Source organism: Cryptomeria japonica, chromosome 5 (assembly GCF_030272615.1).
Source record: "Cryptomeria japonica chromosome 5, Sugi_1.0, whole genome shotgun sequence".
Taxonomy (NCBI): Eukaryota; Viridiplantae; Streptophyta; class Pinopsida; order Cupressales; family Cupressaceae; genus Cryptomeria; species Cryptomeria japonica.
The window spans coordinates 159,338,189-159,363,965 of record NC_081409.1 but is presented as its reverse complement, the minus strand read 5'-3'; the positions used below and the strand labels follow the sequence as shown (position 1 = coordinate 159,363,965).

The 25,777-nt window shown below is 37.8% G+C and overlaps 1 protein-coding gene across 1 annotated transcript in view; it reads left to right on the top strand.

Moving 5' to 3' along the window:
* Positions 1-13,312, top strand: part of LOC131072701 (uncharacterized) — a 31,909-nt gene extending 18,597 nt beyond the window's left edge. Inside the window, exons 3-6 of the mRNA XM_059220435.1 lie at positions 10,391-10,438; positions 10,681-10,813; positions 10,904-10,980; positions 12,941-13,312. Of these exons, the coding sequence (XP_059076418.1) occupies positions 10,391-10,438; positions 10,681-10,813; positions 10,904-10,980; positions 12,941-13,312 (630 nt within the window). The remainder of the gene's footprint in view (positions 1-10,390; positions 10,439-10,680; positions 10,814-10,903; positions 10,981-12,940) is intronic.
* Positions 13,313-25,777: the final 12,465 nt, after the last annotated feature.

Below are 25,777 nucleotides of genomic sequence, written 5' to 3'. Positions count from 1 at the left end.
TGCTATCTAAAATGATGCCTTTAATCTGTTGGCCTATTTTCATTGTTGTCATTGATGTCTTGGATGTCATTTTTGATCCAGCATATATGTATGTGATTCAGCCCGAAAGTTTGCTTCAGGTTTACAATAATTCTTTATTGTGCAATGTATGTATGCACAGCTTCGAGGTCTGATATTTACTCTTGTCGAAAGTTGTTTTTTTGGGTCCGGTTCCGTCTGGACGCGATGAGAGCAGATTCTTCAATATGTTTCAAATCGGTCCTATCTGAATATGCTGGAAGCGTGTTCTACTAGTTGTCTAACAATTTAAGCCAGAAGCCGACACCGCATGAAGATATTTTGGTTGCTATAGTGTGTGGATAAGTCCGGTCTCACCCTTTCCAGATGACCCAACTTATCAGAATAATTGATGTGGGTATATTGTACCATCAGTGTTACGTGTTAGATGTATGGTTGTTGAAAACAACTATTCTGTGTACTAGATGTAAATATTGTTGTGCGAATTAAGTACAGTGAATGTATGAGACAACTCGAGTACTTTAAAGGAACTATAACTTATGCATATGACGGATGCAACTCTAACAGTTCAAATTTTGTATATTCCATTATCCGGCAGTAAGCCTCTTGTATTCGGGTAGTGAGCCACCCCTTGTACTGTGTAACCGGTTACATATTCCATCATTCGTGAGAGAACTCTCTCTCCATGGTTATTCCCACATTGGGTTTTTCACGTATAAAATCTAGTGTTATGTGTTATGTGTCCATTTCATTTACTGCATTTAAATTATGTTATGTGATTGGTTAGTTAGAAGTTTTAATAGGTTCAAGGGAATACTGATTCACCCCTCCCCTCTCAGTATTCCAAATATTCAACAATTGGTATCAGAGCCAAGTACTTTGGAAGAGTTTAACCGCTCGAAGGAGATCTGAAGAGTTGAACATATGGATTTAAATGAAGATCTGAGAAATGCTCTTGAAGATCTTGAGGTGGTAGAAACCGAAAACAAAGATCTGAAAGAAGCTAATGAATGCATCAAGAAGCTAAGAGAGCAGATCCAAAAGTTTAAGATAAGGTACAAAGAAGTTAGCGAGGAGCTCAAACAAGCCAACAACACTATTGCAGATCTGAGAGCCCAAAATGAGGAAAATGAGAAGACCAAGGAATACTTGAACAAAATGATGAAATGCAAATCAGAAGAATGTGAGAAGCTTAAGCAAGAAGTAACATCTTTAAAGGCAAATCTAGAAAAAGTGAAGAAACAAGAGAGCAAGATTGAATCTGGTAAACTTGACATGATGACAAATACAAAGGAAGGTTTGAAAACCAAGAAGGAAGCAAAGGATGAATCTGGTGAATGTTCACAATCCAAAGCTAATCACAAAGAAGATTCACCTTTGGTAAAAGCAGGAGCTACCAAAGAAGAAAAGGGTAAGTCTCCGATTGAGTAGTAGGTAAGTATGAAAAACACTTCCCTCAATGGTTCTTGTTTTAAATGTAATAGAGTAGGACATAAGGCAGTAGAGTGTAGAAGTAGCATAAATCAAACTCCCAATCCATTCTTCGGTAGATGTTACACATGCAATAAATATGGTCATAAAGCTAATCAATGTATAAATCTGGCAATGAATCAGAATAGATATAATTACTATAGAGAAAGATGTTATACGTGCAATATATTTGGACACAAAGCTAACCAATGCAGGTCAAGGCAAAATCTGGCGAGCATCAGATGTTACAACTGCAACAAATACAAACATATGGCAAGACAATGTAGAAGAAATGAGACTCAAAATCCAATTGAACCGGCAAAGAAGATCAATGTGGAGGATGTAAAAGTTGAAATGAAGAAAATTTGGAGAAAGAAAGAGACACCAGAAGCGTCAACACCAAGCTCCGATGCAAGCACCTCATCTGAAAATTAGAAAGTCTGTGGCTTTGGCCCAGGGGGAGTAATCTGAAAGCAATTAAGAATATTGAAGGCAGTCAAGGCGATTAGAGAGCTTAGGGTTTCTCTGTCTAGTTCGATTAGGGTTAACTGTGTGCAGAGTCAGAGATCATGGATACTCCTACCGTAGTTGATGTAGCCTCCGAGCCCCGACTTGTATTCACAAAGACACCATACAAAGCGATAGAGACTGATTCGGTTGGAGCCTTTTTGAACATAGCCATTGGGGTTGTTCTAGCTGAGGATGTTAGGTCCTATGTCCATGTCAAGTTGGAAGAATTGAGCCATCACAAAAAGATGCTGAATTTATTGACCGAAAAGATGATTAATGAGCACGACAAGGTAAGGCCTGAATTTGCTAACCTAGCCAAGAAGAGTTTGGACACATGAAATAATTTTCCCGATTTCTGCTATGATGAAAAATGGGTTAAGTTAGTCATGAGTAGGTTTCATGATGGATTTCTTTGGTTAGATCAAACTCACCTCATAACTAAGGATGTAATGAAAGCCATTACTGGTCTGAGTGACTTTGGTGAGATCCCTGGACCAAAATCTGCTAAGAACAAGATAGTTATGGACTTAACTGGTGCAACATTTGACAAGCGCTCCCTGGCAATTGATAATGTTTGGAATCCGGCAGTTAAATATCTGTGGATGATGGTCGGAAATAAAATTTATTTCACAAACAAGGAAAACTCTATTTTTGCCACGACAATTCACATGTCATATGAGATGGCGGAGTTGAACAAGGATTTCGACCTCTGTGAAATCCCGTGACAACAATTTCTGAGAATTTCATCCAATGTCAGAAGAAGAAACACTCTTTCAAGTTTGGAACCCTAGTCGTGTGCATTTTATTCTATTTCTTGCAAGATTTACCTGGTCGAGGTAGAGTTTTCTGGTCTTCAGACACTTCGGTAGCCCATCAGATTGCGGACAAGCTTCGAGGGCTTATCAATGACAAGACAAGAGATGAAGCATTTGCAGCCTTCTTTGCCATTTTTCAGATGAATATGCAGAGTAGGTATAAGATCTCGTAGGAGATTTTTGTTAAGTATAAGAACGATATCACATTTGTGCTCACGACTGACAAATGCTATATGGAAGCGGTACTACCAAGAAAAGTTTGGGTCCCTTCATTTGGATACGAGGCAACTGCTGAAATGCTTGAAGGTGCAGCCAAAGTTCTTCTAGAAAGTCCGGTTGATGAGTCTCAAGAACGTTTTGGGACTGCAGATGAAAAGTCTTTGCAGGTCCACCTAGAGCACTCCAAGAAGGATTGTGAAAAGACAGTGAAAAAAGTAATTCAAGAATCCATGGACAAAGCGAAGTTGATTGAGGAGGAAATCACTGAAGTTAGACGTTCTGGAAGGCTTGGTGCATCCAGAGCATCTAAAGTTGCTTAGAAAGAGCTTCCCTTGTTGAGTTATCCGAAGAAGAAAGTTGAAACCAAAAGGAAGTCCATAGTTCTCAAATTTGAAGAAGAGGAGGATGTAGAACAATATCGGATACATGTCTGGAAATCCAAAGGAAAGAAAGTGAAGAAGCTGCTTAATGCAAAAAGTTTATGTGAATCCCTTGCACAAGGTACAAGCCCAAATGAGGTAGGTGGTCTTTATTTTGAAGCCAGTGTTGAGGATCAAAACATTATCATTAAATCTTTTTTGCTTTATTGTGTCAAGTATGATGCTACAGTTGATCAATTTAGAAATACTATTCCAAATGAATTGTATGATGAATTGATGAGGATCAGGCAAATAACTAGGGAAGAGGAACAACTCATTAAGGATCATGTATTTTAGTTAATTGGTTCCACTCTCTCTCATGATAACAAGGCCACTCTTATTGAGGCATGCAAGACTGAGTTGAGGACCAAGAAGACTCTAGGTAGTCTTAAGCTAGGAGAAGCCAATGCCAAGGAAAAACTCAAGAATGAGATCATGGAAACTGTAATGAGAGTGGTCAAGAACCTTAGTCTATTCCCTTCAATTGATTTTGGTACCTCTACCGGTATGCCTCAGTATGTGCTAGTCAATCCTGTTGATGCCCTTGATGTTAATCCCTTTGATAATCCTGTTAATAACCCAGTTGATGATGTATCTTCCATGGACATTGCTACGGATAATGTTATGGACAGTGGCGTGGATATTCCAAGAACCTCTGAGGTTCCTCCAGTTGATTTTGAGTCCGATAAAGGTAAAGAGATTGAAGATTTTATCAAGTGTCTAATAAGCCTAAAAGGGATAAACCTCATTCCAATATTCCTTAAGAAGACAAACCAGATAAACCGACAAAAGAATCTAGTGTGTAGGTATCTATAATAGGTGTCAGTTCCAATACATCTGAAGATGCTTGGAAGAAAATATTTTTTGCTCCCTTAATTATTCCCCCTATCACTTCATCTATGCAATCAGTCGATTTTTCTAATGTTGATCTAGTTCAAAAGCTTGAGATTGGAGAAGCATTTATCTTGTCTACAAGGTAGGACTTTCGAAAAAAGGGCAAGATTTTTGAGGATCTTTTGGTAGTGCTCCATGCTGCAATGCCTGAGTGTCAAATGAATCTGAACACTCCTAGTGCTGAGAAATGCAAAATGTTAATCAGTTCCTTGAGTAGTCACATAGAGAAAATAAGAGAAAAGTATGAAAAGGATAAAGTTGATGACTGAGAAAAGCTCTTACATGAATTCAAAGCTAAATGTGAATTGGCACATCTCCAACTTTCACAACTTGTTTCTCAAGGTCAGTCCTGTTTGGAAAACGGTGACTCACTCTTTGCTTTTAGTCTTCAATGGACGGATGCCACCAAGAGCATCAAAGATGAAATGAACATTATTGAAGATAAGATCCAACAAGCACATAATAATTACAAACTGTCTAAGAACTTATTTGGCTCTGGAAGATCCAAGAATGAGGAACTCCATGACAAGTATTATGAATTGCAGCAGCAAAGGGATAGCATTATTCTTCCCTTACAAAGCTTTTTTCCTTCATGAACAAAGCCCTCTCTCGAGCAACTCAATTCACATACTTTGTTCCCGGTTCTATTCAAGAGGTAGAGCAGTTGCACGTATCCCTGTTGGTACACATTGAGTTTCTGTTAGAAGCTATTTCTCATTGGGATAAGCACAATGATGTCTGGACCGCTCATGCTCAGAATCTTAAGCAGTCCTCTGGATGACAGTGGTTGCCCCCTTTAGGGGGAGTTTTAGTTTTATTTATTTTTACACTGTTTCTAACCTTTTTTTGACCCTTTGTCATTGTTGTCAAAGGGGGAGTAGTGTTAGGTGTTGTTAATCTTTATGTTATTTCATGCAAACTCTCAGACAGTTGGTACTTTGGTTATTATTTCAGCAAACTTATATTGTATACCCTTATATTGCCATCAATGACAAAGGGGGAGATTGTTGGCCTATTGCCATTGTTGTCATTGATGTCTTGGATGTCATTTTTGATCCAGCATATATGTATTTGATTCAGCCCAAAAGTTTGCTTCAAGTATACAATAAATCCTTATTGTGCAATGTATGTAATATGTATGCATAGCTTCGAGGTCCGACATTTACTCTTAGCAGAAGTTGTTTTTTGGGTCCGGTCCCGTTTGGATGTGATGAGAGAAGATTCTTCAAGATGTTTCAGATCCGGTCCTATCTGAATATGTTGGAAGCGTGTTCTACTAGTTGTCTAACGATTCAATCTGGAAGCTGACACCGCATGAAGATATTTTGGTTGTTGTAGTGTGTGGATAAGTGTGGTCTCACCCTTTCTGGATGAGCCGACTCATTAGAATAATTGATGCGGGTATATAGTGCCATCAGTGTTACATGTTAGATGCATGGTTGTTGAAAAACAACTATTGTGTACTATGTGTATATGCGAAAAGACTGTGGATGGAAATTTTGTTGTGCGAATTAAGTATAGTGAATGTATGAGACAACTTGAGTACATCAAATGAATTGTAACTTATGCATATGATAGATGCAACTCTAACAGTTCAAATTTTGTATATTCGATTATTCGGTAGTAAGCCTCTTGTATTCGAGCAATGAGCCCAAACCGGCAATGAGCCACCCCTTGTACTGTGTAACTGGTTACATATTCCATCATTCCCGAGAGAACTCTCTCTCCATGGCTTTTCCCACATTGGGTTTTCCATGTATAAAATCTGGTGTTATGTGTTATGTGTCCATTTCATTTACTGCATTTAGATTATGTTATGTGATTGGTTAGTTAGAAGTTTTAATAGGTTCAAGGGAATATTGATTCACCCCTCCCTTCTTAGTATTCTGGATATTCAACATAGTCAATCTTTGAATCGTTGTTTATGGATGGATATTTCCTTGCAATTCGCTGCTTGTATTAATTAATTGAATTGCCACTTTTTTCCCTATTTATTGTATATATGGATTGCTGTATCTAAATCATCCCAAGTCGGCCTCCTTATAATTAACCCTTAGTCGGCCCCTTGCATACATTTAATTGCCTATACTTAATTGTTTAAAGCTGCGATGCACTTTGACATCCAATGTGGCCTATAAATTTATAATTGTTGCTTTTAATATCTCTTTGTCCAGGATAACGGCAGTGATCTGTAGTTAATTAGGCTGCAGTTATTCTACATGGCAGGGACATGACTTGTTCTTGCGTTCTGACACACCATTTTGAGTTTTTCAAGGAATTGTGTGTCACAAATCAATCCCCTTTGAAGTGCAAAATTGCTCAAAACTATGGTTGAAAACCGTTGTCATCCATGCACCAAATATGATGGGTTTCCCTTATTATTTATTTGCAAAATGTTTGAAGTCTTGAAATAAGTCAACAACCTCAAATTTTTGTCAAAGAAGGTATGCCCAAGTATACTTAGAAAACTCATTAATAAATGTAAAAATCTATGTGGCCTTATTGAAAGAAGGATGTGGAAATGGACCAACCAAATCATTGTGAACTAACTATAGGATCCTTGCCTTTGTTAGAACTCTCTTCAAGATGCTTACCAAGGATGCGTCCTTAGTAAACATTTTTATAATAGTGAACATAAGGCAACCTTGTGACCAAGCTTTGTTGGCTGAGTTGTTGCAAGTAGTAAAATGGCTAAACTTCTCATGCCATAACTGACTTCATTAGAATGAGTTAGTAGAACAATTGAAGGAGGATTAGGAACAAAGTGAAAAAAGAGATAAAGTTGAGACTAATGTTTTCTCTCTCTATCATAATTGTAGGACAAGTATGCACCTCACTTATAACTGGGACTAGGAATTGAATTTAATCCGCTTGCTTGAACCAATATGAGTAATCTAATCAACTAATAGGAGATTATTTGACAACTAGGGTACACAAAAAACATCTTGAGATGTTTCATTCCCCACATCAATAGACCCTCTCCCCACACACTTCAATAGGAGTGTCATGATCCATCAAAATAATTGGCATGGTACAAGGCTTCCAAAATGTGAAATCATTACGAGATGAAGCATTGCAGTGAGAAGCGCACAAATGAAAAATCCAAGTAGGTGGTATAGATGCAACTAATATAATAGCTTTGCTCTTTCCTTTCCCCTTGCTGTCATTTTTGCCTTAAAGGATCCCTCATGTGAAGAAATTTGTCTCATTGACTCAAGGACATTGATGTTCTTTTCAAGAATATGTGTCGAGTGAAGTCTATTTCTTCAAACACTTATGTTCATCATGACTAGGCCTTTTGCAATAAGCACATTTGAACTTTTTTTTCTTAGGTTTGTTGCCTTTAGGAGATAAGTTCTTTGAAGCTACTTTGGAAACAATGGTTTATTGGTCTGTTTTCTTCTTCTTATTCTTGTTTTTTGTTTTTTTACTCTTTATTGCCCAAATTTGTGTTCTTTTGTGTCCTGGTTAGCAACTGGGGCATGCGACTTAGAGGATTTGTGAGTACCTGTTTGGATTATCTTATCTTGCTCCTTGATAAGACCGTTGGAAAAGTTATCTAAAGATGGTATTGTGACTAGACTCCTAGGTCACCCTTTCTGGCATAGAAGCTAGAAACAAAGATTGAGTAGTTGGAACCAAGTTTCCATGGAATGCTAAGGATCAATTGGGTGTCTTCTTTTATGATTCCACATTGTTTTAACTTTTAATTACAATTTCAATGATTTTAATTTAGTGAATAAGTCTTAGATGGTGTCAAAACTGCTAGGAATCAAACTAATGAGTTCATTTTCCAAGTAGTGACCCTCATGGCATGCTGAACGCCAAACAAACGAGCCAGCTTAGTCCAAATTTGATTGGGTGTAACTACGAGCTCAATGTGAAAAAGGTCATGCGATATAAACAAACACAACAATCCATAGTTCTTATCACATTTGTTAAACCATTTGATTTTTTCTGCATCTATGGTAGGCTCTATCTTTGTTCCCATAGTTCTTCTAAGAAATACCTTGTTCATTAAAAAGATTAGCATTTTAGACCTGCATTCATAATAGTTGTATGGTAAGTAGAGAGATCGACAATTAATCCGTAGTGTAGAAAAAGAACTATCAGATCAGCAATAAATGATCAAATTTACCTCTGCTTTCATGAAAACTTCTACTTTACTTGCCAGACCAGGTTTACCTCTGAAGGAACCATCCTCATTAATTTTAAACCAGACTTAGAAGGGGGAATTTACCCGTTCTCGTCACTAGCTTGGCATACCCTATGATTAGGAGAATTTTTTTCTGTATTATTACTGCAAATAACATATAAAATAGCCAGACTTTAAACATATATCCATACTCCAATGTTTGGGTGAACAGGTCTGAACTTGACATTGACAGGCAATTTTGATTAGATCCCCCATAAATATAAGAAGTCCATTCATTAAGAATTTTCCTCATAATGATTCAGTAGATAAACATGTAATGCAGTTATGGTTGGTTAATAAAAAAATTGAATTGACAAAGGTCATTAATAAAGCGAATTAATAGGATGGTGAGGGAGCTTTCTCAGTAGTAAGTTGTCACTACATTTCCATTTCTTTCTTTCACTTTGCTGATTGCAGGGTTGCTGCAATGTCTATCACTATTATACAGAGTTACCCGGGGACGCGTCCCCGACCTGAAAACCCCCGTCCCCGTCTCGGGGACGTTTCGGGGACTTGGGGACGGCCAGGGGACGTTTCCCCCCGTCCCCAAATTGCCCTATATTTTTAGGGGACGTCCCCGAAACGGGGGGACGCCTGCCCTAGCCTTGGGGGACGTCCGTACGTCCCGGGGACGGCTGGGGACGGCTGGGACGTCCCCAATCCGTCCCGGGGACGGCTAGACGTCCCCCTTATCTAAGGCCATTAAAAAATATTAAAAAACTAAAAAAAGTTGTATTTTCAAATTATTTTTAAAATTTTCTAATATAGGCCCCTTATTAATTCAAATTGTTAGTAAAAATAAAAAAATTAAAAGATAACATTAATTTAATTCATAATTTTGACAATGAAACTATATGGCAGCAGTGTAGCCTTTGGGCATTTTGACACAGAGATTAGAAAATCGCCCAAAAATCGCCAAACTCGGCGAGTTAATAGAAAAATAACACCCAACACCTTTATGAAAGAATAAGTTTTTTTGGCCTCGCGGGGCGCTGCCCCTCGACCCCGCCCTGTATCGCGACAGGAAGCGCCCAAGGGGCGCTGCCCCTTGACCCTACAAGGGGCGATGCCCCTTGACCCCACCTTGGGGGCGCTGCCCCCAAACCCCCGTTGAAAAATATGGGGGGAAACCGCGTCGATAGAAGTAGGGAAAATTTAACCTCTTTGTTTTGACATTTTGTATGTTATTTCTTTAATATCTATTATGATATGCATATTGACAATGTGAATGAATTGAAATTCTGATTTATGAATGCATAATTGCATATTGTCTATTGAGTATTAACAATGTTGTATGTTCATAATTTACATTCTAAAATGTCTTCAACTTTTCATAGTATCATACACATGCCATTTCCATGTTTTATTGTTTTCATATGAATATAATGTATTTATGCATGCTTTATCCATGTTTTTATATGAACATTTAGAATTTTGAAATTTTCCTATATATTTTAATAGCCGTCCCCTTTGCCGTCCCCCGCCGTCCCCAAATTTGGCAAAAAAATTTGCCATCCCGGAAACGCGTCCCGCCGTCCCCTGCCGTCCCCGTCCCGGAAACTCGGGGTAACATTGCTATTATATATTTTCCTTAGCTTCTCTGATTTGTGTATCAATGCTTCACTACAAGATTGGGCTTTTGCTTCTACATGGTTGCCTCACCTTGTTTGTGTGCCACATGGAGCTTTTGTGGTTAGTCATATTTATTGCCAGGCATTTTAATTGTTTAGTCCTGATTGGAGATAGTGGAGATACAGTGCTTAGGGATTGTTATTAGGAGATCTCAGTTGTGTTTATTGTAGTTTGAACATCTGAATGTCTTATGAAATACTCTGCATTCGTGAATGCAGCTGAATGATGCAGCTTTTGATCTTGCAAGTGGTCCTATGAATCAAGAGGTAATAGAGAATATTAACGGTCGATTTCTCACATAATTTTGATTTGTTAAGTTTTAAAGCTTTAAATTATAACAGGATGAAATAATCTGAGACCTATGTACAGCTTACTAATAGTACCTCGGATTGCACATGGAAAAATCCTTGATTTGGGATTTTTCTGTATTTGAAGTTGTGATCAATAGAATATTTCCTCAGCAGATCCAGTAACTCTATTTAATAATTTTGTACTTTTGGCTTTGTAGTGTGGTGTGAAGTTTGGAGAAATATTAATGCAGCTTTCTCAAGCATGGGAGAAAGCAGACACACAGGGTGCAGCTGAAATTGCAAGTCTTCTTCCCTCTTTACAGGACTCTTTGACAGCAAATGTAGAGGCAGGTAAGGCTTTAAGTCATTAATAGGTTTCTCAGGTTTTTGTTTGTATACAGTTCCAAGAGATTCTTATTTACAGTTCTTCTTGTTCTGCAGCTATTGGAAGGCGTTTAATACGCGCTGGAAGACGTTTTGCATCAATGGGTCAATATGGTCAAGGAGAGCTGCAGAAGGTCACATCTATTTCATTCAGCTATGTTAGATTTTTGTTTTGGTCTTATCTATGTTTTGATTGCTAACAATGCAGATCAAAATAAGCTGTCAGAAATTTTGGTTGTCTGGATAGATGCTTTAGATAAATGCTGTATTTTCAAGCTAGGCTGGATGCAGTTTTAAAATAAACTTATGAGTTTTGAGTTATGGCTTTTGGACTTTAATCATGAAATGTTTCTTCTTTGCATTTTGAAATCTGCTGTCTTTGGCCCGAGAAATCAAAGGGGAAGATGATTTCTCATGGTAAATTAATGTTTGTGTGTAATTCTTTCGAGTTTCTTTATTTTCAATTTTAATCATGTCACAGAGTCATATATCCACTCAATCTACAAATTTTGGGCATTGTAAATAGTTGCCGGAACTCAAATTTCTAGTCAGTTAACCTTACTTGATTACCTTTCTAACATATAATTAGAGTTTATATCTTGTATATGCACATCCATGACTTAATAGTTAATATCTTTTGAAAATTGCACAATCTTGTATGCCAAATTTATTGATGACTGGATTCTAAACTATGGAACCTGCAGGATTGGGTATAATGATATAATATATTAACTCAAAATTTTAGGTTGAAGGGTTATACCTATTTCTTTGACAGTTTAGTTGGAATATATAGAACACTGAAGAAGAACTCCTTGTCAAAATGGAATGATTGTAAAAATATCTTTTGTGTTTTTTTTTGACTCACTAAGTCGTGACATTAGTTTAACAAAGTGATGAGAACACAATTACAACAATGACTGCAGCAGCAAAATTTTTTCTTTGCAATAAATTGGCATACCAAAAGATAAATATTTTTTCAAACAAATGGATTAGAGTTAGGGTTGGGGTAAAATCAGAAAAAAAGTGCCACTGAAATGAAAAACCCAGAAACCCTATTTTTTTGGACCAAAAAGTCATGAAAATTTGGTAGAAACTTTAATTTTTGCAATTTAAATATGATTGACATTTTTTTTTTGAGTTCATTACAATTTTTATGGTCAAAACCATTGGTTCTGATTTCATAAAAAATATGCAAATTTTTTGACAAAAAACCCATCTTCATCGAGTAGTTTGAGAGATATTAAACTATCAAGTTTTCATCGAGTAGTTTGTGGAGATGATTCAACTGGGAGCTTCATTGGGAACAAAATGGTTTCATAAGGAGCTTTATGATGTTATAATTGATGATGTGGCAAGTTATCAAGAAAAAATATTATTATAGTCAAAAGTTATGGTATTATTCTCCATCATGTTTGCAGATTTGTTAGGCAAAATTTATGAGGTTTTCACAAAGTAAAATTTGGCACTTTTCAAGTTTTTGAATCCACTACTAGGTTCACAAGTTCAACAATTTGTCGAAATTTTGGCATTGCATTTTTGGTGGCACTTTTCCGATTCAAAAATTCATAAGATAATCCAAAATTGTATTACTTGCCAAAGGCTTTAAAAGTTTTTTTGAATATTAATATCTAAAATCTCATTATTATTGAATTTATTTTGATTCAAAGGGTTTAAAAATTCCCAAATTTCCCTTTCCTTTGGTTGTTAGTGCATTTTATTAAATTTCATCAAAGCTTTGTGGAGTACCAGGAACTCTTGGAACCCTCAACAGTTCTTAGTTCCCTCTTTACCTCCAATAGTTCTTAATACCTCCTTAAGTCTCAACAATTCCAAAGGATTCTTAGACTTTTAATTGTTCCGAGCATTTCAAGATTAAGTTGAATTCATTGGGCATTTTAAAGTTGAGTGGAACTTGTTGGGGATTTTTGAATCATGTGGAACTATTCAAGAGTTCTCTTGGTTTTGGGAACTCTTTGCACCTTAGCCACACAAATTTGCATTCACTGCAGTGACCTAATACACATCTCTACCAATTGTTAAAAGGATAGTCAAAGCATGCAAATTAGCCTCATGTTATTCATGGTCATTATGCAGATGCAAGTGATGCAATCCACCTTCTTTCAAGTGCTCTCAACATTCCCATGGTTTTTGATAGGTCATTCCTTAGGTCGAAATAAGTTGGAACACATATTAAAACAAGGAAAGCAATCCAAGGAAGAGATCGATAGAATATACAAGATCTATCACAAGATTGATGTTGAAGAATTATGTCTTGACTTTGTTGAGCTCATGGTTTCCAACACAAGGCGAGAAATTGAAGAACAATGGGGTCTTTATGATGATTTTGATTTACAATTGGACAAAAAGTTTAGAGCTCGTGCCAAGCACAATCAAAATTACTATGGTCTTTATACAATCACACCTCCTGGAATGGACTTTAGTAATGTTATTGTACAAGATTCTTGAATTATTTGATAGAATGCCTCAAAAAATGCATCTTATGGAATTCAATGATTGTAGGATATGTGTAGGATGAAGTTGTTGGGAAGGTTTAAAATTTTTAATCAAAGGTAAACATCTTGTGCAAAGTCAAATCTCGCAACCTTTACCAACATCCTCTAGGCTTGTGCCAAAAACAGAGCTTTTACCTATGTTAAGAACCTTCCTAACCTTCGAAAAGGTTCCTAGTCACACAAGAGTTCCCAATGAAAGGCCATCCTCCAAAATATAGCAGTTGTTCACGTTACAAGATTTTATTGAATTTTTAAGAAGAAGAGACTTCCCTATGGAGACATGAGGCAATTCTCTTATTTCTAGGATAGGTAGGGCTAAGAGGAAAGTTTCATAGTTTTATGACCTATATGTTAAGAACTATTACTTGGACTAGGTCATCCAATGAAGCCTCATTAGATATGAATGACACATGCTCTTCTTGTTCACTACGGTTTTCATAAGGAAATGCAAATTCTTAATGATATTGTAGATTTTATCTCATGCACATGGGTAATTCCACATGGTGTTAAGCGTACTTCAATGTTCTAGTTAGTGGGAGATAACTTGCTAGTTATCTAGCAACTCTCATGGAGTTAGCTCACCACCTCTTATTAGTCTTGAGGAACATAAGTCACCATCAGTCTTAGTTAGTGAGAGTTGACTACCTATTCTTCTCCGCTAGTTTGGGTGGCAGTTTACTCCCTCTCTGTAATGTCCCCTTCCAATTTTTGTCCTAGACTTATAATTATAACAAATTAGCGTTAGGGTTATTCTTAACTATGTAAGCTTTATGATACTTCTTACTAGGAAGATCAACATATTTCAACATAACTATTATGCTTAGATTCAATTATTGCAACTAATGAACATTTAGCTTTCATAATACATTTGATAACTATTATATTTAAGCCCCAATCCCGACCTCTAACCTAATCCTCAACCCCACGAAGGATGGGGAATAACCATGATAGGATGCTAGAAACTATCTTTCACAAATAGTGCCTTTGTATGATGTAGCACATGCCCATTCCACCGCAGGTCTTATCTATTGCCCTTGTATGATGTAGCATGGTCCATTCCACCTCAGGACTTTCCTATCTTGTGAGGTATTAATACTGCCTCTCCCTAACATTCCCACATTCAAACTTTCTTAGGGGCAATAGGAAAGATTAAAGATTAGGCTACCATATAACAATTCTTAATGTTTTAAGAATGTAAAATGCTATGAACATATTCTAACCATTTGTTTATATGAATTTACTATCTTAGTCCATTTGCACACACACACACACACACACATATATACATATATATATATATGCGTGTGTGTTTGTGTGTGTGTGAATAGAATGATTTCATTAATGAATGCAGTTTGCTAAATTATTCTCATTATTAATGCTTATAACATATGAATATAAAGATAAAGATAATTCCTACATAACCCGGGGACGCGTCCTTGGGCTAAAATCCCCCGTCCCCGTACCGGGGACGTTTCGGGGACTTGGGGACGGCTAGGGGATGTCCCCCCGCCGTCCCCAAAATTGCAAAATTTGTGGAAAACGTCCCAGAAACTTGGGGACGACAATGACTCTCAAAGGGGACGTCCCCCCGTCCCCTAACCATCCCCCTTTTCCCAGCACATTTAAAAAACAAAAAAAGACTCAAATGCTCAAAAAAACATTTTTTTAATTTAATTATAGGTCTATAAAATTGGATTTTCACTAACATGATGGGTAAACATGTCTGAATCACTTCCAAAAGCATTTAGAAATTATGAGCAGCAGCCTGGTAATAAATTTTACAAACACTTAGAACACGGTAGTGCGTAAAAAAGTGGTTGTTGGTCTGCAATATTGGACTTTTCACAATTATGAAAGGTAAACAGGTCTGAATCATAGCCAAAAGTACTCAGAAATATGAATAAGGGCTTGGTATAGAATTTCACAAACATCCAAAACTTTGTAGTGCATAAAGAAGTGGTTGTAGGTCATAATAGAAATGGAAGACTATCAAAATATCCTTCAACCACAAAGAAACAATGAACTACATGCAAACAAGTGTTGGCATATTGACAATGTATTTTCAATTATGAATGCATATTGAGTATTGACAATAAATTCTGCATTATGAATGCATATTGACTATTGACAATGAATTTTGAACACAAATGTGGTATGTTAAGGTTCTATAATGTACATATACCTGCTTTATCCATGTTTTCATGTGAATATAATGTATATATACATGCTTTATCTATTTTCATATGAACATTTAAAATTTCACTATATATTTAAAATTTTCTCTATATTTTATATAGCCGTCCCCTTTGCCGTCCCCCCGCTGTCCCCAAAATTGGCAAAAAAATTTGCCGTCTCGGAGACTCGTCCCGCCGTCCCCGTCCCAGAAACTCGGGGTAACATAGCATAATTCTGCTCATATTATGTGTTCTAGATTGGCCGTTCATCGTTAATTATTAACTTATGAATTTGTAATAATTAATTGTTCTAATTATTAAATAGATTCAGCGTACCAGGCTGTGGTCTGATGGCAGATTGCAATTTAAACTTGAACAATGCTTGAGAGCCAGTTCTTATTAACTGCTCTTCTATCTTCTCTAATCGATGGTGATGCCATTGGATGCTTTTGATTCCTTTCTTTTATATCTTTCCATGTGAGGGAGAGGACTCTTAATGATAGCTTGCCAAGCATGTTTTAAACCCCATCCATCCACTATATTGAGATAAAGGCAGTATTTGTTGATTTCAGCTGCCTTTCTCAATTTTATTGTGAAATAAATATCTTCCTTCAACAAGACCTTGGTGTCCTCAAAGTCAATATGGTGTATATAGTTGGAGAAATGCTATCATGGGCTTCAATCATCAAAACTTAAACACCATCAAGAGTTTCATATTGCAATTCAACATAATCAAGCAACAGCTAAAGAGTGCAAAATTAAGAAGAAATCATGGTTGTTCTTTCCATATTGGAAGACTCATATTCAGTTTTGTCTCCACTTTTTACACCAATATGTGAGCAATTGACATGTGAACAAAAGAAGCTCACACAAATGGATACATTTTCTCCTCTAATGCACTCATAGCATAAAATTCAAGAATTCAAAGGAGATCAAGACACCATCCAGAGAGTCAAAGCACTCAAAATGCGATCAATTGGAAAGCAATGAGTCAAATTCTGTACCACTAACAAAATATTTGTCAGTGATTTTTCAGAAGTAGGCAATGTTGAAGTAGATAAGAAGCAATTTCAAAAGGCTTTCCATTTTCCTAGAACTTTTATAGATCCTTATGTCCATCTATCAGATCACCCATTCCTGAGATGGAAAATTATCAGTTTTTTGCCAACTGGAATTGTACTCCAAAATTGAAAGAGGCTCACTTGTCGCCACTATCAAGCTTGGTGATTCATCCTAGCTGTACAAGTTTGACAGCTCTAGGTTTTCACCACCTTCTTTGGTCTTTTTTAATCAATCTTGCATGCCCACTTTTGCTTTTGTTGCTGGACTTGCTCAATCTTTGTTTTCTTTTGAGGATGATAGCACTTTAAATGATAAGTTTATGGGGGGATACCTTAATCTTCCTCCATTAGTTGAGTCACAGGCTCCTGCACTTCCAATTACTAGCAAGACACCACTTCATGGCGCCCATATCACTCAAGCAACTATGACTTATGTTTTGAGATAGTTAGTGATTCATTACAGAAAACAATAGATCTCTCCTTATCGACACATGATTCCAGAGATGTCAACCGCTGCCAAAGAAAAATTGTTCATTTCAAATAGGTTCCAAAACCCAAAGTTTAATCTAGCACGAAACTTCCATGAGACTTCCATTAGTCTTGCTGCAGACATCTCCTCCTGGCCCTTTATAGAGCCACACTTTTTACATATAACATCTCACTTTGGGTTGGAAAAAAGCAATCCTTAAGAGCAGATAGATTTCTAATTTCTCCTTCCTTCCCCAACTAGCCTAAATCAAACTTAAGTAGAGATGTTCAAGTATAACATGCGTTGACCTGAATTATCCAAATTTTACCTTAGTTTAGCTAGGTAGCCTAAGTTAGATTATTTGAATTATGCAATTATTGATTATAGATGTGAATAATTCATGATATCAATCTCATGTAATAGAATTAGAAGTCAATAGTAGTTAGTATTCAAGTTGGACCTATACTTCACTCCTTAATTGAACTCAATATCAATTTAGATGATTGGATTTACTAGAATTGCCCTACGGGTAACTCTCAATCACCTTTCAATCAATGGGGTAACTCTCATTCAGATTTAGTCAGCGACCATTCAGGATTTTGAACAGGTTTTATGTGTCCATGGGATCCTTTGGGTGAATTCAAATGCTGAATTCAACAATCAATGTGATTGTAAACGTTCTGTACTTGTTTCATTAGTTATACACAAAGATTAGAAAAGGAGTATAAATAGATTTCTAGGAGAAGAAAGATATACAAGGAAACTTTTAGAGGAAGGAAGCTTAGAAATGAAAAAACATGTACATACAGATGTACACAATAAATAAGAATATACGATAAGCCCCTATGACTACAACTCACCACTTAAAAAAATACTCTAGCCTGTGACAGCCCCATTATTTGGAAAAAGACTTTCAAAAGTATATTTGGTTTTAAGAAAGGTTAGTCATGCATTTTGGTCTTACTACTGCTTCAAAAAAATATTAATGAGACTGATGTTGTACCCATGCCAAAAAACTAATTGAGTATCAAATCTCAAGCCAAACCTTGTTCTTTTTATAAAAGCATGAATCATATTTAGAGCGTGGTATTGTTCATCCATATGTCTTACATCTTTCCTTCAATGATCAATGTTTTCAAAAGCTCCTCATGTCAAAGAATGGAAAGAAATCAAAGGAGAAGAAGTTTGAAAGTTACTAAGGCATGGTAGGAATTCTTCAATCATATTTGATGCACCAATTTGAAGATAGAGTGTTTAGAGGTTGGCAAACTTAGAGCTGCGTACATGGGCATGATCAACAATACCAAGAAATGATCATCAAAGGTCACTTAAGGTGGACACCACAAAAAGATTTCTAGTACTTGCAAAAATTGCATTCATTCAATTATGGAGATGTGCATCTGTGAATTGAAACTATGATAAATTAATCTCGATTGCACTATGAGAGCAATGCCTGGTGAGGCAGAATGAGATTGAATTTTCAAGGATTGATTCCATTATGGCGGCACACTTGTCTTAGGAAGAATGAGTTTGAATTTTAAAGGGCAGAAGTTGTAACATCCCCCGTCCTTTGAAGATTGAAATCAAGGGATATTTGCTGTTCAAATTGTGTGTTATGCAGTTTTGTAGTTTACGTGTTATGCTGATAATGTTTTCAGATTGCAATGTTGACCAATACACATAAATATCTCAAGAACAAACAACTTCTAATGAATCCTCAAGACTGATAATGATCAAAGATGCATATACAACTGACTCATATGATTATAATCCTTCAAATCAAGAGCTAACAGCAAACAGTCATTTCATCAAACACTTGTCACGCATCCTCAGAAAGATAATGTAACTAGATGCAATCACAACTCCTCTTTCCTTAATTCATAAGATGGACGAATTATCATTACATTGACAATCTAAGAACATGATATAGGCAGCTAAAGAACAATTACAAGAGCTGTCATTAATAGACAATTTTCAGAATGTCTGAGGACATAAGGACTGGGATTACATTCATGCATTCACACTACAAAGAATTACAACTGAGGGCAATTTGTAAGAACCTGACCAAGACGCCAGCAATGTTTGATGTCTATGACTCTTCAACATGCCAAATCGGTCCTCTATTAATGCCGCCCCTGCTGCTGTAACATGTGGACTGAGATCTCAATATATGACAGCCGAAATTACTTCAAATCGCCACCAAAGAGATTGCCCTAGTCCCAACATCGGTCCTCTATTAATGCCGCCCCTGCTGCTGTAACATGTGGACTGAGATCTCAATATATGACAGCCGAAATTACTTCAAATCGCCACCAAAGAGATTGCCCTAGTTTCTGGGATGTATCGCCAGTCCCAACATGAAGTTTGGGAGGCAAGTTCAGAAGTGAGGAGCCAAAATCGAACTTTGTATCAGAACCGTCCCTTGCTGCAACAGTGGACCTGATAATAATTGTAATCAGCTTCTAACTCTTGCCAAGACCTCTAAAAAAGATCGCCTCCTCCTCCAAGTCATAGTGCTATCACCCAAGATGAAGTTTGATGTTCTAAAGAGGACTTGCGAACAAATTTGTGGGAAACAAGGGAACTGGTACGATTTGTCGTCAGACTTGTTTGGCCACTGATATTCAAATACTCCTCAAAAATGCTTCTAAAGAATCGTCCATAACTTCCAATTCCAATGCTGTCCTCTTGCTTATGTAAGAAGCCTCAATGGTGATGTATGAACAAATCGAGGGTTTTGGATAACTAACCTGCAAATTGATTCAACCTTCACTTAATTCCACTTCCAAGAGATCTTCAAACAAAACATCTTTCCTTCCTCAAAATGTAGATGGCAGATGTAGGTCAAAGGGAGCCTAATAGTGGCTCTTTCCCATCTGTTATAAGCCTAAAAATTACTAAGTATGGCACCACTCCCAATCTGAAATAAACCTGAGAAATTACTGAGTTAAACTCAGTGAATGGAAGTGCCGATCAGCTCCAATAAGCAGAATTGTTGAAGACACTTGATGCCGGAAATGTCTCCAATATGAGCCCAAATGAAACTGGCCTTTGGCCACCAATGAAGTCCAAGTGAGATGACTGAAATATCACCTCCTCACACAACCCCTCGAGAGATCTTTCACTCCCTCAATTATGCTTGCCAATGGGAGTTTCCGTTCCCAAAGACCATAGTCTACAGACACCACTTGGTTTTACAAAACCAATTCAATTCAAATATCAATTCTCCAATCTACCTTGAAGCTTCATCTTGATCTCCCTTTATACTTTTTTTCTTACTCCAACATCCAGAAGCTTCTAGAAGTGACTTTATGAAATAATATTTTAATTAGTCACTTTTATTAAACTAATTAAATATAAAGTCATCTTTTAATTTTAATCTATTTGATAACTTTATAAATAATTAACTTAATATTATTAATTAAATTAATTAATCAAGCTATCCATAAAATATATCATTAAGTTGGACAGCTTAATTAATTAATTCTTCTTCAAAATGGGGACATTACAATCCACCCCTCCTGAAATTGGTTGAACCCAAGCAATCAATCCTCCACCTGGATCCCATGGATAAACCCGTATAATGTCCCTATGATCACCACACAACTCCTGCTCTATCAGTTGAATCTATTGAATCAAATCAATAACCTCGTCATGTGCTACAGGAGTATAAGTCTCATGAGAAAGCAAATCAAGTGGTTGATCCTTCTTGCCCCAAAACTTTGCTGAAAGGAAGTCATCAAATAAATCATCCTTCTCATGTACTCCTAAGCTGAGTCTCTAAAGTAAGCCATAAACGTGAGGATCAAATGTGTAACTGTATAAACTCTCGACTATATACACCTGTGAATTTCTTGCCATGAAACCTGTGTGAAATCCTGATGCACTAGAAGAATTCTAATCATCACTATCAGGGAAATGATCCACATCCAAAACATAAAGTGGATTATCCATCAACCATGTAGCATCAACCTCAAACAATGGATTATCCACCATCTCATGCTCATCCTGCATAACCAACTGTTCTTCTTTTCTGTTTGTTGCCGGGAATAATCATTATGTTATGTTGTTATATTATGTTTATGTTGTCGTCGGTAATAATGAGTTACGGCGGTCAGTTAGTTAGCCGACAGGTAGGAAGTTGGAGTCGCGATGGTTGTGTCGCACCCCTTCGGGTATTATATATTGTGTACCTTTTCTTCGAAGTAGGATCATGTTAGTCGTGTCAGATGTAATGTTATAAGCACTTATTGTACATGGACTGTGGAATTAATACAGAGGCTGGTTATTTAATATATTTCCATTATTTTCTGTGCATTTACTTTCTGCATTTAACCGTTTACCCGAGAGGGCAAACATTTGGCGCCGTTGCCTAGACAAACTCGGGAACGGAAGACACGGATGGCGCACGGACACAACTGGCCTACCCGTCGGTGAGATTTACCTAGAGGCCGATGACGCGCAAACGGAACAATCGTCGTGGGACGCAGAGCGTGATGGCGCCAGGCCAGGAGGAAATTGAACCTTGTAATAATCCCGACACACTGCTGATATAAATTGTGGCCGAAAGGCAAAATAAAAATAAAAATAATAAAAGTTTTTTTGTGTACATGGCGTGTGTTTGCTGTGTATGGAAGTGACTTATGCCCAATAGACTAAATAAGGACAAAAATAAAAAGATACAGAGTGACGAATGGGAAGTGGCACAAACTGCGTTGAATCTCAGACAGCAGATAGAACGAAGGCGTAGGCTAAGGCAGCTTGCCGAAGGACGACCGGCCGAGGGGTTGCTCGAAGGGAACCCAGGAGGTGTCACGGAGGTTGCAGAGGCAGAGATAGACGAAGAGAATTACACTGTCGTAGGGTTGCCCGAAGGGAACGGAGGAGGAGTCACGGAGGGTGCCGAAGGAGAACTCTACAGTTCGCCAGAATACCACCGTAGGGTAAGAAGTCGGGAAGAGTTGGTGGAACAGACAAGGCGAAGTCTAAACCTGATCGACGCTACCAGAGACTTGCTAAAGAATTTGTCCATTTCGGAGGACAACCGGAGGGAGACAGCAGAAGGTGACGGTACGACCGAAGGTGCCGAGGGAGCACAAGGGTACCGTACGAGAGGCAATTTGTTCGGTTCGGTGTCAGCAACTTTTTCCGGAGGACCCACGAGTGGAGGTTCAATTTCAGGAGGCGGAGGATCGCCAGGTACAAGCACACAAGGAATTAGAGGAGCGAGACCCAGCGGTGGGATGGCGAGTAAACAAAAATTGCCAAAGTTCACAGGGGAGGGCAAGGAAGACCCCTTACGGCACTGCCGTACATGTGAAACCATTTGGTCCGCCAACGGAGTAACAGACCAGGATGATTGGGTACAGTAGTTCCCAGCCACGTTACGAGGAGTTGCCATAGATTGGTACTCCGATGTGGACAAGCAAAAAGTGGCCACGTGGGCCAATCTATAGAAGGAATTCACGGGGGAGTTTCGGTTGCTCCGTGATGACAATGAAATTGTAACGGAGATATACAGTACCAAACAAGGTACCAAGGAGACAGTACGGGCATATAGTCGGAGGCTAAAAGAACTCTTGGGTAAAATGGAAAGCCAACCTGTAGATGGATTGAAGAAACGATGGTTCGTTGAAGGGTTGAAATCCTCCCTACGGAGGAAGATGAAAATTGTACCCCCGATGTCATATGACGACGCTTATAATAGGGCGATGGACCTGGAGAGCGAACACAAAACATCAAAGAAGAAAAAAAGTAATAAATCCTCATCCGAGGACGATGACTCTTCACAAGAAAGCAGCAGTGACGATGAGGCTGGCAAACGGGTGCAAGCGCTCTAGAAAGACATGGAGCAAATGAGAAAGGAATTCAAAATAATGAGAAGCACTGGTTGGAACGAAGGGGACATATGGTGCACTGAGTGCAAAGAGGAAGGGCACACAAAGGGTACTTGCCAAAAGAAGGCGTTCTGCGAGATTTGCCAAGTGATGGGACACTCCACCAAGGAGTGCCCATACAACATGAAAACTCGAAGTACGCAAATGAACCAGGTGCTGTTCACGGAGCAGACCACAACATCCGCACCAGCGGGTACCGGCCAACATACTAACACAACGACATCATCTGGAGGATACCGGGACAATAGACGCGGCGGCGGAAGGAATAGCAACAATAACAATAACGGAAGCCATATCCAGTATGTCATAACCCCTCTTTGGGCATGGGATTAAATAAAGATGATAATTAAAACATTTGTTAATTAACATTTAATAATATTGGAAAATCGTCTCATTTATGAGACTTCACGATTTTCCTTTAATAGATGATTATTAATATTTATTATTTGTTATGATTATTATTTATTATTATTGTTTTATTTTAATGTAACGTTCATATTTCCATTATTAATATTATATTAACTATTAAAGAAGTTTTACCATTAAAACATAAAATAGATATATTAAATATATTGCATTGACCGAGTCAACTTAGTTCACTAATTAATATACATTGTATTATGTATATGAATCAACTATTATATGATTCGATTCCATGAGAAGAAAAATGTTGGAGAAAAGCAAAATATAAAATGATAATGAGCAAATGATGAAGGGTGTAATAAATTTTAAAGAACAGTGCTTATATGAAGGTAATGATTTGGGTCATCAAAGGATAGTTGACCATATTACAACATCCAGATCCTGGTCCATCATAGCCATATCAAGACGTGCCATTTACAGTAAATAATCGCATATGAGTCACTCATAATTGTAAACAAAAGCTATCAAGGAATAATTGGAGAAATTAAGATGCAGTAATATTGGTAATGAGGTACTAAAGAAAACGATGACTTAATAAGAGTAGTAATATCGATATTCTTATATCCATCGCTCCCATACTTGCTCATGTTCAGCAATCACATTATAGTGAGCGCCACATAAAATTGAAGGTATATCGAAGATTGATATATCCATATCTTCAATGATGGAACCAAACTTAACGGCGATAAGGAAAATCTTCTCTATTGCCGAATCATAGAATGAGAACGCAGATTCTGGGTATGATGAAAGTGAGGTGCCTTTATGTATTGGTGGTCAATTCCTTTGACCATAGTCTGAGATAACTTCTCAAGAGATTCTATTAGGAAAATGATGGAAAGACCACATGAAGATTATGTTTAAAATAACCGACTGATAGTACAACTGAAGCAAATTCACTATGATCATGGGTCGATCCCCTATAAGAAGTATGAATAGAGCAATTGATACTTCCAAATACGATAAAGCATGAATATGTCATTTGAGAGTGTCGTGAATAATAATATGTATCAGAACTATGGTGCCGCCCAAATGCTCCACACTATTGATTACTATAACGAGAAGAATTAATAATTAAATCAAGACCTTCACTATTTCAGAAAGGACTAGGTTCAATAGGGAACTAATCAATAATTAGAAATTGTATTACCAAGAGGTGCGATTCATTAAAGGTTAATATAATTTATCAAAGGATATGACTCTAGAGAAGAATCACACCTTTACAAACCAAGACGTAGATATAAAGACAAATCATTGAGATGAAGGAAGGGGGCATGGAATCAATTTATTTTTTTCTTATTCTTATCCTTTGGGATCGCTCCAGTTGAGAAATTGACCCCGTGTCAATAATAGAGTTGTATAAATATTTATAAGTGATAATCAGAGACAATAAAGATCTTCATTGCATATTTATCTATCTTTCATATTTGTGATGGCAAGCTAATCTTATCATTACTATATTAAGGAAGCCAAACCATCTCGCATATGTTTTAGAGCCATACCAGAGTTAGTAGCAATATTGGAATATAAGTAATATCAATTATATTTTGTAATAAGCGTCAATTGTGAATTAGTATCACAGCTTTATTGTTAATATCTTAAGCACTATTTAAGGTTATTGAGGAAAGAAGTATCCTGCAATTGATTTAAAAGTTAATTGCTCCCTTCTTCCTAAGTACTAACCTAAGGGGACATTACACAGTATGACGCCAAGGGCCGGCCAATTATCCAATGTAGGGCCTGTAATCAGTGGGGGCACTTCGCCTGTGATTGCACGAAGGAAGCCACCCCTCAGCACCTCTGCCGTTGGTGTGGGCCAGGCGACCATGAGGACGCAAATTGCCCGCAGGCAGGTGTTAATCTCCTCAACATTGAGAAGGCTGAGAAGACTGGTGAGAAAGAAGTACTGGCGATCACCCGCGCCCAGACGAAAAAAGCCACTTATCTCGACCCCCGTACGGAGAAGGAGAGATTACGGGAGGCAAAGGCTAATATTGAACGTGAGATGACGACCGAACGACGGGACAACGAGGTGGCGAGTACATCATTCCGTACGGAAGCGGAAAATAACATCATTGGGCAAATCTTGCAGATAGAGGTGCCGATAAAGGTAAAAGACCTTCTAGACTCTATGCCACAATTGAGGACTGCCATCCTCACCAATGTGCAAAGCACCGCATCGTCGAGTGCACCACAGGTAGGGGTTCCCACCACCGCATCGTCGAGTGCACCACAGGTAGGGGTTCCTGCCAACGCATCGTCGAGTGCACCACAGGTAGGGGTTCCCGCCACCGCTTCGAAGAGTACACCACAGGTGGAGGTTTCCGTCAGCCCTTCGACTGACCTGATGTTACTAGCCTTGAGCAGTGGTAGACACCCAGCTGTGGTAGAAATGGG